This window comes from Rana temporaria, chromosome 1 (assembly GCF_905171775.1).
Source record: "Rana temporaria chromosome 1, aRanTem1.1, whole genome shotgun sequence".
Lineage (NCBI taxonomy): Eukaryota > Metazoa > Chordata > Amphibia > Anura > Ranidae > Rana > Rana temporaria.
Window position 1 is genome coordinate 318,894,850 of NC_053489.1, and position 15,865 is coordinate 318,910,714.

At 42.8% G+C, this 15,865-nt stretch overlaps 1 protein-coding gene across 6 annotated transcripts in view; it reads left to right on the plus strand.

Annotated features, from left to right (window-relative positions):
- Positions 1-15,865, plus strand: part of SLC24A2 (solute carrier family 24 member 2) — a 230,243-nt gene that overhangs the window by 170,468 nt on the left and 43,910 nt on the right. For 3 of the 6 annotated variants that reach the window (XM_040359747.1, XM_040359738.1, XM_040359756.1), the window contains one exon: positions 5,506-5,580. The exons of the other annotated variants lie outside the window; for them this stretch is intronic. In XM_040359747.1, coding sequence (XP_040215681.1) covers positions 5,506-5,580 — 75 coding nt within the window. The remainder of the gene's footprint in view (positions 1-5,505; positions 5,581-15,865) is intronic. 6 annotated transcript variants of the gene reach the window in all.

Consider the following 15,865-nt stretch of genomic DNA (forward strand, 5'->3'; position numbering starts at 1 on the left):
CACCTGTGTGTAATTGAATCTCATTATACATACAGCTGTTCTGTGAAGCCCTCAGAGGTTTGTTGGAGAACCTTAGTGAACAAACAGCATCATGAAGGCCAAGGAACACACCAGACAGGTCAGTGATAAAGTTTTGGAGAGGTTTTTAAGCAGGGCTAGGTTAAAGAAAATAATAAAGAAAAATATCCCAAGCTTTGATCATCTCACGGAGCACTGTTCAATTCATCATCAACCAAAAATGGAAAAAGTATGGCACAACTGCAAACCCACCAAGACATGGCTGTCCACCTATACTGACAGGCCGGGCAAGGAGAACATTAATCAGAGAATCAATCAAGAGGCCAATGTTAACTCTGGAGGAGCTGCAGAGATCCACAGCTCAGGTGGGAGATTCTGTCCACAAGACAACTATTAGTCGTGCACTCCACAAATCTGGCCTTTATAGAAGACTGACAAGAAGAAAGTCATTGTTGAAAGAAAGCTATGAGAAGTCCCATTTGCAGTTTGCGAGAAGCCAAGTGGAGTACAGTCTATATTCCCATCGCACACATTCCTGAAATTAGCTCTGAGGGTATTGGGTGCCATAGCGACAACCAGCTGGATACTGAAATCAATGTGATATGCAGATATTTGCCAGCACACCAAAGATCATTAATTTCATCCAAACGGTTTTTATTCAAAGAATAATCACATAACAAAATGGTGTAGGGATTACTGATATTATTGTTTGAATAAAAACCGTTTGGACGAAATTGATGATCTTTGGTGTGCTGGCGAATATCTACGTAAGCCATGTGGGGGTACACAGCAAAAATGTGGAAGTAGGTGCTCTGGTCAGATGATATCAAAATGTAACTTTTTGGCCTAAAAGCAAAATGCTATGTGTGGCGGAAAACTAAGGCCCCTTTCATACTGACACCTTTTTCAGGCGGTTTAGCAATAAAAATAGCGCTGCTATACCGCCTGAAAAAAATTGTGCCCTGCAATCTTCAGTGTGAAAGCCTGAAGACTTTCACACTGAAGCAGTGCGCTAGCAGGACCGCATCTTTGGAGCGGTGAAGGAGCAGGGTGTTTACCCCTCCTCCACCGCAGAGGCGCAATTGCGGGCGGTATTAACCCTTTTTCAGATGCTAGCAGGGGTTAAACACTGCACATCACCCTGAACACACCTTCCCTACCGTGAACCATGGTGGTGGCAGCATCATGTTGTGGGGATGCTTATCTTCAGCAGGGACAGGGAAGCTGGTCAGAGTTGATGAGAAGATGGATGGATAGAGCCTTCAAAAGACTTGAGACTGGGGCAGAGGTTTACCTTCTAGCAGGACAACGACCCTAAACATACAGCCAGAGCTACAATGGAATGGTTTAGATCAAAACATATTCATGTGTTAAAAAGGCCCAGTCAAAGCCCAGACCTAAATCCAATTGACAATCTGTGGCAAGACTTGAAAATTGCTGTTTACAGACACTCTCAATCTAATCTGACAGAGCTTGAGCTATTTTGCAAAGAAGAATGGCCAAAAATGTCACTCTCTAGATGTGCAAAGCTGGTAGAGACATATCCCAAAGATTTTCAGCTGTAATTTCAGCGAAAGGTGATTCTACAAAGTATTGACTCAGGAGGGCTAAATACAAATTCACGCCACACTTTTCACACAATTGTAATTGTAAAACATTTTCCTTCCACTTCCCAATTATGTGCCACTTTGTGTTGGTCTGTTACATAAAATCCAAATAAAATGCATTTAGGTTTATGGTTGTAACATTACAAAATGTGGAACATTTCAAGGGGTATGAATACTTTTTCAACGCACTGTATGTTCTTTCCTTTCAAATAGTTCAGTAAGTGTTGATGGAATTTTTTAAAGAAAAGATGGAAATATACAACTTTTTTTCACACAATCAGAATAGCTTTCCCTGACAAATCTTAGCACACTGAGCTGGTTTAAACTTGTATCTCTAGCTTTCTTGTTCACTTTTATGGGCTAGAACAAGGAATATTTGAAATTAAGTAATCAATGTTAGGTCAATAGAATTTGATTCTATGAGAAAAACAAGGACAGATTTTGTCAACAACTTACACAAATAAAATAAAAAAATATGAAATAAAATGGATATACTGTAGATGGAAAAGCAAGACCTAGGGGAAATAGAAAACCAAAACCTAGGTGGATTCTTATGTTGCAGTATATTAGGTAGATTCAGTAAGAGTTAGGCCGGCTTATCAGTAGATAAGCCGACCTAACTCAGAATCTACGCCGACTTATGTTTAAGTGTATGCTCAAACAGAGATACGCTTAAACATATCTAAGATACGACGGCTTGCGCCGTCCTATCTTAGATTGCAATATTTCGGATGGCCGCTAGGTGGCGCTTCCATTGCGGTCGGCATAGAATATGTAAATGAGTAGATACGCCGATTCACGAAAGTACGCCAGGCCGACGCAGTACTTTTATGCCATTTACGTTAGAGATAGGCTGCCTAAAGTTAGAGCTTAGCCCTACATGGAATAGTAATGTTAAGTATGGCCGCCGTTCCCGCGTCGAAATTCGATATTTTTACGTCGTTTGCGTAAGTCGTCCGTGAATCAGGATTTACGTTGTTTACGTCCACGTCAAAATCAATAGGCCCGTGCAGCGTACTTAGCCGCAATGCACACTGGGAAATGTAGGCGCCCGGCGCATGCGCAGTTCGAGAAAAGCTTAAAAAACGCAAGGTCAAGCACTATTAACATAAAACACGCCCCCCTCAAACACATTTGAATTAGGCGCCCTTACGCCCGCCGCTTTAGGCTACGCCGCCGTAACTTAGCAGGCAAGTACATTGTGAATCATGTACTTGCCTAGCTAACTTACGGCGGCGTAGCCTAAACACGCTAAGCTACGCCGCCGCAAGTTTAGGCGTCTGTACGTGAATCTACCTATATATGTTTATAAATATGTTAGTTACATAGGCTACATGCTTTTTTTTTGTTATTCCATTGCATCCTGCCATATACTTCTACTTGATTTTGTGTGTCATTTTTCAGTCTTATTGGTATAGTCAGTCTACATTAAAGTGATTGTAAAGTCTTTTTTTTTAACAAACATGTTATACAGTGAGAGAAAAAAGTATTTGATTCCCTGCTGATTTTGTATGTTTGCCCACTGACAAAAAAAGTCACTCTATAATTTTATTGGTAGGTTTATTTTAACAGTGAGAGAAGCATTTCAAAAAATGTTAAAAATGTATTTGCATTTTAATATGTGAAATAAGTATTTGATCCCCTATCAATCAGCAAGATTTCAGGGTCCCAGGTGTCTTTAATACTTGTAATGAGATTAGGACAACCCTCTTAAAGTAAGTGCTTCTAACCCCAGCTTGTTACCTGTATAAAATACACCTATCCACAGAAGCAATCTATCTATCTATCAGATTCCAATCACCTCACCATGGCCAAGCCCAAAGAGCTGTCCAAGGATGCCAGGGACAAGATCGTAGACCTACACAAGGCTGGAATGGGCTACAAGACCATCGCCAAGCAGCTTGGTGAGAGGGTGACAACACGTAATTCGCAAATGTAAAACACAAAATAACTGTTAATCTCCCTCTGTCTGGGGCCCCATGCAAGACCTCACTCACCTTGTGGAGTTTCAATGATCATGAGAATGGTGAGGAATCAAGCCAGAACTACACGGGAGAATCTTGTCAATGATCTCAAGGCAGCTAGGACCATAGTCACCAAGAAAACACTTGGTAACACACTACGCCAGGGGCTAGCAACCTCGGCACTCCAGCTGTGGTGAAACTACAAATTCCCTGCCTCTGCCTCTAGGAGTCATGCCTATGATTCTCAGGGTCTTACAATGTCTCAAGGGACTTGTAGTCCCTTGAGACATTTTGCACTTTATATTTTGTATATAGTTTTTTAGATGCGGTTCAGAGAATTATTTGCACAGTATCTTGAGAAGATTGGGTATTGCGGTGTGGATTAGCGCTTATCACGTTACACTCCAGGATCTTAATGTGCTTCTTCTTGAGCCACTCCTTTGTTGTCTTGGCCATATGTTTTGGGTCATTATCATGCTGGAATACCCATCTACAGCCAATTTTCAATGCCCTTGCTGAGGGAAGGAGATTCTCACCCAAGATTTGACAGTACATGGCCTCATCCTTCGTCCCTTTGATGTGGTGAAGTTGTCCTGTCTCCTTAGCAGAAAAAAACCCCCAAAGCATAATGTTTCCACCTCCATGTTTGATGGTGGGTATGGTGTTCTTGGAGTCATAGGCAGCATTCCTCCTCCTTCAGGATGTAGTGTGTTATCAATTGTTTTCCTGGTGACTTTGATCCCAGCTGCCTGGAGATCATTGACAAGATTCTCTCATGCAGTTCTGGGCTGATTCCTCACCGTTCTTATGATCATTGAAACTCTACAAGGTGAGATCTTGCATGGAGCCCCACACCGAGGGAGATTGACAGTTATTTTGTGTTTCTTCCATTTGCGAATAATTGCACCAACTGTGGTCACCCTCTCACCAAGCTGCTTGGCGATGGTCTTGTAGCCCATTCTAACCTTGTGTAGGTCTACAATCTTGTCCCTGACATCCTTGGACAGCTCTTTGGTCTTGGTAATGGTGGAGATATTGGAATCTGATTGCTTCTGTGGATAGGTGTATTTTATAGTAACAAGTAACAAGCTGAGATTAGGCACACTTCCTTTAAGAGAGAGCTCCTAACCTCAGCTTGTTACTTGTATAGAAGACACCTGGGAGCCAGAAATCTTGCTGATTGGTAGGGTGTGCAAATAATTTTTTAATTTATTAAAATGCAAATCAATTTATAACTTTTGGACTGAGGTAAAGTAGTTTTCTCTGATAAATCCCCTTTCCAATTGTTTGGGGCAGCCGGAAAAAACCTTGTCCGGAGAAGAAAAGATGAGCGCTGCCATCAATTCTGTATCATGCCAACAGTAAAGCATCCTGAGACCATTCATGTGTGGGGTTGCTCCTCAGCCAAGGGAGCGAGCTCACTCACAACTTTTGACACATGGCAGCCTGTGATGCTTTGGGAAGTGTTAATACATTTCATTACATCTTTAACCTGCTCACTGTGTGTAGATTTTAAGCATTTCATTTTAAAACTTTGATTACTTACTGTATAAAAATAGCCCTGTTTACAGAGTGTATACATAAAATCCTTATCTGGATTGCCATTCTGAATGTTTAATTCATACTCTTAAATTGTATGTATCTCCAAAAAAAAAAAATGTTAATCTGTTGTCCCTTGAATAACTCAATATTGCCCAGTGCAGTAATTGTCATAAGAGGGTAGTTCTGGGCCAGTATACAGTATAATATTACAGCTAAAGGTCTGTCTACTTAGGACTAATATGTCACCATTTGGTGGATGCCAATAAAATACATTCTCTTTTGAGAAGGTTTCTTTGACCTTGGGAGCTCCACTTATGAGATCTAACTCATATAATACTATTGTTGACCTTCACACCCTTTGTTCCTTCTGCTAGGGAAATTAGAGTCTTGCTCCTCGCTCAAGATCAGAACAGAAAGAGCGGGAAACCCACAAATAATGGCCATGGAAGGTGAGCAGACTGAGTAGATGAAGATTGATCTCCCACTACTAAAATTCCTGACAGATAGTCACTAAACTCTCAGTCCTTTAGTCAAGTAATTCTGGTAATAATGGAACACAACTGGATGCAGTGAGAATGATTGTAGACGCAGCTATAATAAATTGATATAGAAAAGTGTTTTAAGTTTTGGATGGAAATTAGTGGGAATCACCTGTCAGCTGCATAGATCTTTAACCACTTCCCGACCACCGCACAACTATATACGTCGACACAATGGCACTCCTGGGCAGAAGGACGTATATATACGTCCCCTTTAAGGAAGCGCCATTGTGCACGCGATCGTGTCACGGAGAGATAGAGTGGGGAGATGCTAATGTAAACAAACATCTCCCCGCTCTGCCTAGTGACAATGACAGTGATCACCGCTTCCTGTAATCGGAAGCGGTGATCACTATGTTGTCACACACAGCCCACCCCCCCTACAGTAAGAAACACTCACTAGGGCACACTTAACCCCTACAGCGCCACCTAGTGGTCAACCCCTTCACTGCCAGTGTCATTTTCACAGTTATCAGTGCATTTTTATAGCACTGATCACTGTAAAAATTACAATGGTCCCAAAAATGTGTCAAAGGTGTCCGATGTGCCTGCCATAAAGTCGCAGTCACAATAAAAATCGCTGATCGCCGCCATTACAAGTAAAACAAAAAATATTAATAAAAATGCCATAAAACTATCCCCTGTTTTGTAGACGCTATAACTTTTGCGTAAACCAATCAATTAACACTTATTGCGATTTTTTTTACCAAAAATATGTAGAAGAATACATATCGGCCTAAACTGAGGAAAAAAACATTTTTTTTATATATTTTTGGGGATATTTATTATAGCAAAAAGTAAAAAATATAGAATTTTTGTTGCATACAGGCGGTCACACAAATGTGGTCAGAAATTCCGACCGTCGAGAATGCAGTGACATACAACACTATGACGAGCCAAGGAAAATTAAGTTTAATGATTCCGAGCATGCCTAGAATTTTTGTACGTCGAAATTGCATACAGACGATCGGAATTTCCGACAAGAAATTTTCCCAGCTCTCAAATTCTTTGCTGTCGGAAATTCCAACAGAAAATGTCTGATGGGGCCTACACTTGGTCGGAATTTCCAACCAAGAGCTCACATTGAACTTTTCTTGTCGTAAATTCCGATCATGTGTACGCCGCATTACTCTGAAATTAACATACGGTTACCTGGCTGATGTTGGATGTTCTACACTCCTTGGCTTTGGCAGATAATATTTCCATGCTCCTAGGTTCCGTTACATGCAGATATATGTATTAAAATGCATAGGCTTAGCAGTAAGGTGTTTTTTGTGTTATTATTCATATATTTGGGTTACAAATATTTCCTAGCACAGTGCAAATTTCAGAGCTCTTCATTTAATGTGACTTTTGTGTCTAGGGTTTTTAATTCAATGTTGATTTTAATCAGATATTTCTCACCCTTGGTTATTCTTATTGCATGGATATACAGGGGTAGCAAGGTCCCAGGCCTCCTTCGATCTAATGAGAACCGCCAAGAATAGCTGACATGCTTCTGTATATGGTGGGTTGTATGGCATAGTGGGTATAATGCAAAGTAGATTGATTGGACGCCAGACACTTCTTGAATGCAAAAAAGATTTTATTTCTCTTAACAGAACTTTGGGAGAGCAGGTTAGTGCCAGGGCACCCTTAGGTAGTTGCTAGATCAATTGGCAGACTATGAGACATCAACAGGAGGACAGCCATGCAGGGAAAGGCATCCAGCAAGAGGTTGCATCTGCATGTATAGGAATGCTGTCTCCTATGGCAACAGTCTTTAACAGTTCCTAACACAAAGCATAAGTTATTTTGCTTTCACTACAATAATTTCTTGTAGTTCTTCAATGGAGACCATATAAGCCTAGGAATCATCTCTGAATAGGACAAGACAGCATGAGGGAATAATAATTTAAAAGAACATAAGTCTTTTTTCATTGTGCAGCGATGCTCCCTTGTCCTTATTTTTCCAACATCATTAGCCCGGGTGTGAATAATTAAAACGTTGGTTGGAATCCAAATACTTGACAAATAGATCAGTTGGTCTCTAACATTCCTCCATCGGAGGCCTCTAATGCCCCACCAAAGAACTTGGAATATATTAAAGTTCAAACCTAACCGAATAAGTCCTGGACTTGATTCTTGGCACAACAATAAATAAATTAATGACCAACTATCCAAGTTGTACGCTTGGACGAACCTTAAAAAGAAACAGAATTAATTAATCAACAGGTTAGGACAGATATGTGTACCTATAACTTTCCCAGCGCCCCACCCTTCTAAGATGAGCAGGGGAGAAACCTAAATGATTGGCAGTTGTGGCAGCACCAATCCTAAAGGAATGGGAAGTAAAGTGGAAACCAGAAAGATTTAACTTCTTGAGACATGAAGAAAGAATAGCCGACAACTGGAATCGTGTGAGTGGGGAAAAATTGTCATGAATGAAAAAGGAACCATGGCACAAAGGCCTAACTGACACATATCGAGCTGCATTGGAAACAGGACAGATAGCCAAATTTGGAGAACAGAATAAAGTAATACGTCTTTCCAGACACAGTGAGTCTGTTTTGGATCTACTGATGATCTAATACTATCTATCAAAAGAGACATGAGAAGATAACAGAAAGCTGGATGACGATTTATATTTGGAGCAGTAAATTCACCCAGTCTTAATGCTCCAAAAAAGGTTAAAGTACAGGCAGATCGAAACAGCAGGACCTTGAAGGGAGAAGAACAGACAACCTCAAGAACTGAGAGGAGATTACCCAATAAATCAATCGATATAGGACGTCTTGTCTGGGATTTCTTGAAAACCCTTCAGATTCTGTAAAACTTGATAAAAGGATGTTAGGCTAGGAAGGCCAGAAAATTTCAGGAAAAAGGATATTCCTGCTAGTATTTTATGTATTGAGGCCGGACTGAAATTAGAATGCATTGAAAAGGACACAAAAGATAATGCCATATACGCATCTACTTTTAAAGGATTGATAGACATATTGGAAAAAAAGAAGACCATTTGTACCAGGAATTCATGTAATACTCCCAAGTCTTGACTGAAACAGAATTCTTGAGGGTGGCAGAGATCAAGCCCCAGAGGAAATCTGGGCAAAGGAAACCGATCGGTTCTGCCTCTGTAGCCAGTTCTCAGAACCTGCAAAACTGGAAACTGGATAAAGCATCCGCTATGTTATTCTCGACTCCAGGAATACATTTTGTCTTTAAAAATATATTAAACCTCATACAATGCAAAACTGGAGTAATTTAACAACTAATTCTGATCTAGGGGATAACTAATTATTTGCATATAATACCCCCTTATTATCTGGGTGCAAGAGAATGCACTTATTCTTGAACATATCACACCAGATAACCACCAAAACTACCACTGGAAATAGTTCCAGTAAAACAAAATTATGTATAAATTCTGAATTCAGTCTTGTGCCATTCAGAAGCATACCAGTGGCCTTGCAGAAATGCATCAAAACCTATAGAGCCGGAGGAATCAGTGAAAAAAATTTAGGCTAAAGTCATCAGTCAATTCTTCCTGCCATATAGTAGAACCATTAAAACTGCTCAAGAAAATATCCCAGATCTTTAAATCTTCCTTGATTTGTTTTTAATACCCCTTGTAGCAAGAGCCAATCGACGAGAAAATATTCTAGCCACTGGTATTCACCCTTGCTGCAAAGGCGAAAAGAACAAGAAGGGATTGGATTCCCTTCAACAAAGCTTTATGCCTGCACAGGAAGGAAGGAAGTGATTATGAACTTCATATGTTCCAATTTATTCATGGGTAGCCTGAACTCCATATTATAGGAATCAATAGTAATTCCAAGGAATTTAATAACTGTGATTGGGAACACTGTCTTTTCCTGTGCCAGCGGGACCCCAATTGATTTGCAAATATTGAAGAAAAAGGCTAATGTATGACTGAGGCTCACAGGAAGTCTTATTACTTAGGCTAATGTATCATAACAGATACTTAAATCCGGGGGAGCAACAAAAATAAAATCATCTAAATAGTGCAGGAACCCACCCAATGATGTATTTTCAGAAATAATCCATTGCAAAAAGATGGAGAAGGCTTCAAAGTAGAAGGATGACAATAAAAAAACAATAGGCATACACCCATCAAAGTAAATGAGCCATTAAACCGAAAACCAAAAGAATTGAAACCCATAGGGTATACAGGAAGAAGGCAGAAAGCTGATTTTGTTCTCTGCTTTGCCTTTTTTCCTTCCCATGGGGGTCCTGCTGAAGGCTAGGGACCATGTCATTCTACCTAATGCACTCACAAGCCTTTCAGGGCCTTCTGCAGAAATGCAACCCCCACGGTATAATGCTGTCATTGCTATGCTTTGGGCTTCTTTCAAAGTAGTGCATGGTAGGAATGTGTGCAAAATCACATGCTTTCCTGCAGTGCACAAAAGGATGCTGCTCCTTTGTAGATGCACAACGATGCTATTAATTACTATTGGCACACACTCGCATCTCACAAATGCATTATCGTTTGCAAATGTCAAAGTGCATGTACTGCAGTGCCAGGCAGTTTGGTGCAATAGAATTTTAAAAATGGTGCAGGCGCGTTTTTTGTGTCTTTCTCTAGCATAGGGCAGCCCATTAGGCTTCTACCGCGTACACACGATCGGAATTTCCGATGGAATTTTCCGTCGGAATTCCGATGAAGCTGACTTCCATCAGTCTTGCATACACACTATCAGACTAAATTCCAACCGTCCAAAATGCGGTGACATAAAACACTACAACGAGCCAAGAAAAATTAAGCTCAATGCTTCCGAGCATGCGTCGACTTGATTCTGAGCATGCGCTGTTTTTTTCTCCGTTGGAGATGCAAACAGACAATAGGAATTTTCAATCGATTCTTTTTCCATCAGGGAAAAAATAAAACATGTTCTATTTCTAAACACTGATGGAAAAAAGTCTGATGGGGCCCACACACGATCGGAATTTCCATCAATCGTGTGTACGCGGCATTAGGCTAACATGGAGTTTAGTCTGATAGCTGCAAAACTATATTGTAGTATCATTAAACTATAGAATATTCTTTCAGCTGACATAAGGGTTTCATGTTCCCCACTTGTCTTCTGACAAACTTTTGGTGAATTGTCAAATAAGATTTAGTTACCAGTGGATTTCTTTTGGTGGAAAACCTGTGGCTGGTGGGCAGCCTGTTCTTGGCAGATTTACAGTTGTGATTTACTCCATCAATTTATTAAATTGGTTATAAAGTCATAACGTTTTTTTACCTTAATGCATTTTTTCTATGAAGGTATAGTAAAAGCACCTTCCACACAGCGCACAAACACTGGCACAATTTTTTTTACACATTTAATTACATTAATAATTTAGACTTACGGGGTTTCACTCCCGCGGGATTAGGCGTCTCCCCGGCGCCGCAGTGTTTTCTGGGAGTTCAGCTCAGCGTGTACTGGGAGCACAGTGTTGTGCTTCACAAGATACAACGCAAACGCCGTCCTTCGGAATCCCACGAGATTGTCCAGTAAGAAGCACAGCGTGACGCCGGTCACGTGACCGGGTCGTTGCTGAGATCGCCGCTTCCAGGAAATGATTGCTTGTGGGCTTGAGAATGCCCACAAGCAAAATGGAAACTCCCTGGAACTAATTTTATAATTACTTATTTGCCACGAAAACGAACAGCGGATGTTTACAGAGACCTAACAAGTGTGAGTACCTTAGTATAGTATACCTTAGTATACTGAAACCCCATTGAATGCTTAAAAAAAAAAAAAAAAGATCAGGCACGCGGAACCCCCGCTTTAAGTTATATTTTCTGTAAAAAAAAATGTTAAATAATGAGGCTAATAAGGGGCCATTTATGGAACAAGAACAAGTCCAGAATTGCTGAAAGCAGCTTCCATAACCTTAGGGAGCTATTTGTAGCCCATTGCATTCTTAACAAACACCCTTTAAGAGAAGTATGGAGTTTTTTTTTTTTTCAGAATCATACTTACCTAGGTGGATTCAGCATCAGTCCGATGCTGCATCTGTCCCCTGCTGGTTCTAAGACCGAGAATCCAGCGATCAAACATCACTCGGTTCTCAGGGCTCCCTGAGCAGAGTGATGGTGACTGTCAGTCACCACTGTCTGCTCTGCCCTCCCTCACTCACTGGAGCGCTGGGCTGTGGAGGGGCGGGAATGGACGGTTTAGGCTCTCAGCGGCTTGCGGATCCCGACTTTTTCTTTAACTCCATTCCAATGCAGTTCACAAAAACGTTGCTGAAATTTCCTATTTGCAACAAAACTTAAACTTAAAATAACTTATTTTCACCCATCTCTAGTGACTGAGACTCATTTACTTTACAAGGAGTTGAGAATCTTCATTTAATAAAATGTACCTGTGTTCACTCTGATTACCCAATCAAATGCAGATATTGAATATGCATAATTAAATAATTGTAGTAAAACTTTACTTAATTTAGTGAACTGCCTTGGACAGAGCTTTTTTTCTCAGAAAATAGGTGCAGGAACTCAACCACGACCCGTTCAGATTTCACAAACAGTAGAATGGTCTTAAAGGGGCATTAGATATCAGAATTGCGTTACATACAGAGTGCAGAGTTCAGGGGGTTACAAAGCTGTCACTTGTAAACACAGAAACCAGACTTCTGTGTTTACAAGTGATTGTGGTGAGCAGGCACCAAAGGGTCTGAACCAGAGGTGGTGGAACTGAGTTCCCTCAAGTTCCCCCTGAAAAAAGTCCTGGGCTTGGAACAGAAAAGCTGTACACAGATTAGGAAATGTCTTTTTCTATCAGAAACCTCTTGCATAGTTGTTTTCTTTGAAGACTGAGCCCCTTTAAGATATATCTTGCAGCAGAAATTGGGTATAAGCCCAAGATGATAGTGCTCATGGTGTATTTTTCCCTGGATGATTGTATTGTGTAATTTATGTCCCTGAGTAGTCTTCTGATTACCTCTTTGCTCCATTTGTCATGAGTCATGATGAAGCAATCAGTCTTGCTCATAATCAGCTGGATTGTTCTGTCTGCACACTCAGCTAAGCAAATCACTGCAGGTTTGTGGCCACACAAAGTATACCAGAGCTATAAATATAGTATTTCTTGCATTTTTAAGGAAATTATACATTATAATTCGAGATTTTCCTAGCTTGTGACGGAAAATATTGATTATATGAAGACAGGAGGCGAGTATCTTATGCATTAATCCTTCTTTATTAATGCTCACAGCAGAAGTGTAAAACCTTTAACGAATGTAATAAAAGAAAAACTGGTAGAACCACACCTCCCAGCAGTCCCATGGCCTAAACCACTCCCATTCCAGTCTCTATAAATGGACTGCTCTCACTAGAATCTTCCTCTTTCTTGCGTGAATAGGAGGTGTCGTTTCTTATTCTCCGATTACCGACTCCTCGGCCAGCCAGCCCGCGATTTGTAACCGAAGACCTTCAAAGGAGGAATGTCGCAGGACCCGACTGTGTCGAACAGGGGAACATCACCCTAACCATAGGTCAACCGAACGAACGACTCCGGGTAAACGAAAAATCAGTAGCCTGAAATAAAAGACCCAAAACATGAAAGGGTTGGGAAGGGAGGGAAGATACTCGCCTCCTGTCTTCATATAATCAATATTTTCCGTCACAAGCTAGGAAAATCTCGAATTATACATCAGACAGGAGGCTCATATCTTATGCAAGTTCAAAGCTAACACAGCATAAATGTATATACCAAGAAAAGGTCAAAACATTACATAGCAATCAAACATCATAAAACAGACATGGCAACATGATCCTCCGGTCTGAAATAGAAAAAACGGAAGACTGATTCAGAGGACCAGTCAGCCGCCATTAATAGCTCGGAGAGTGAGCCTCCGGTCGCCATCACCTTGGTAGCCATGGCCCCTCTGACCGAATGTGCTCCAAATAGCGTGATGTCTATACCCGCCAACGCCATGATGGATCTAACCCAGCGCGCTAGAGTGGCGGTTGTGACCGGATGATGAGGTCTGATGTAAGAAACTAATAGTTGGGAGGAATCCGGACTACGTAGATCCACGGTGCTAGCTTCGTATGCTTGTAGGCATCTAACCACACAGAGTCGTGGATGTGAAGGGAAGAAGGGATAAAAGACCGAGTGTAGGCCGGTCTTCGTCCTGCGGACTATCGTGAACTTGACGCCTTGGGGTGAAAATTGTCGCCTAGAGATGTCCAAGGCTCTAACGTCGGAAACGCGCTTTATAGAAATCAGACAAAGCAGGATGGTAAGTTTGAATGACAGCATCTTAAGAGACAGTGACTCATTGTCTTCCCAGCTCGAGAGCATGGCAAGGACCCTGGAAACGTCCCAAGTGGACTGATACTTAGGTCGCGGGGGTCGTTTAAACCTGATACCTCGCAGGAGTCTGCAGATCAGAGGGTGTTTGCCTACAGGCCTAGAATCCACTGGATAGTGATAGGCCGATATGGCCGACCTGTAAACATTGATGGAACTGTAAGCCTTGCCAGAGGCGAAAGACTCCGCTAAGTAGTTCGCAATGATGGTTATAGGGGCATGCAAGGGATCAGCTTGCCGTTGGTCGCACCAACGTACCCAAAGCAGCCAGGCTGATCGGTATGCCGACCGAGTCCCCGGGGCCCAGGCCATGGTGAGGAGGTCTCTAGCCGAGCTTGAAAGGCCGTCACCCGGGTCTGGCATCCAGAGACCAGCCATGCTAGGAGCAGTAGGTTGCCTTCTTCCACTAAGGGATGAATGCCCTTGGTCGGGTGTAACAGAATCCGAGGGAACTGGGGAAGGACTCTGGGGAGGTCGACGATCGAGTCCAGCAGTAGAGGGAACCAAGGTTGAGCTGGCCACCACGGTGTGATCAGAACCACCGTTGCTCCCTGATTGGCGATTTGCCGAAGGACCCTGGGGATCATTGAGAAGGGGGGAAACGCATAATGTGTGCCCCCTGTCCAGGAGTGGCGAAAAGCGTCCACTGCCGAGGACCCTGGGTCCGGTCTCCAACTGAAGAAGTGGGGCAGTTGGTGGTTGAGGCGGGAGGCGAAAAGGTCTATGCCCAAAGGTCCCCAGAGTAAATTTATCTGGGTGAAAACCGAACGGTCCAAGCCCCAGTCGCTGGAATCTACCAGATATCGAGAGTTCCAGTCTGCTACTGTGTTGGAGACCCCCGGGATATATTCCGCTAGCAGAGAGATGTCTCGAGACAGACAGAAATGCCAGATCTCCGCGGAGATGTCCGCTAGAATCTTGGATCTGGTACCTCCCAGGCGGTTGATGTATTGAACCGCTGAAATATTGTCCATGCGTAATACGCAACAGTTGGTCCGTGTTGTCAGGAAACTCTGAATGGCGAACAGAGCCGCTGAGAGTTCCAAAGCGTTGATATGTAACAGGGATTCCTCCCTGGACCAGATCCCTCCTGTGGACAGTAGCCCCAAGCGGGCGCCCCAGCCATGTCGGCTCGCGTCCGACTCGATGACAACATCTGGTTGTGCATTGAAAATTGTCCGGCCGTTCCACTCGGTGGCGTGGCGAAGCCACCAGCGTAACTCGACCTGAGCTTCTGGGGATATGGACACTTCGTCCGCGTAGCGGAGGCCCCGTCGCAGGTGTAAGATTTTTAACCTCTGTAGGGCCCTGTAATGTAAGGGAGCCGGGAAGATGGCCTGTATGGATGCAGCTAGTAGGCCGACTATGCGTGCTAGAATGCGTAGGGATAGGAAGCCCTTGCGCAGAACTGCCCTGATCTCTTTCCGGATTAGGGCCAATTTCTCGCTGGGGAGTCGCAGGATAGCGAGTTGGGTGTCTATAGAGAAACCCAAGAATTCCATCTCCTGTGCAGGGACGAGAACCGATTTTTCTCGGTTGATTACAAAGCCCAGGCTTTGTAACAGGTCGATGGTCCAGTTCATGTGACGATACGCCAGATTTCTGGAATAAGTCATTATGAGGAGGTCGTCCAGATAAATGATCAGACGAACTCCCCTGCTCCTCAGAGCTGCCACGACCGGTTTCAGGAGCTTGGTAAAGCACCACGGGGCTGAGGACAGGCCGAACGGTAGGCACGTAAACTGCCAGATGCGACCCCACCATCTGAAGCGGAGGAGGTGCTGAGACTCTGGGTGCATGGGAACTGTGAGGTAGGCGTCCTTCAGGTCTACCTTCACCAACCAGTCCCCTGGGGTGAGTAGGTCCCGGAGGCAGTGGATGCC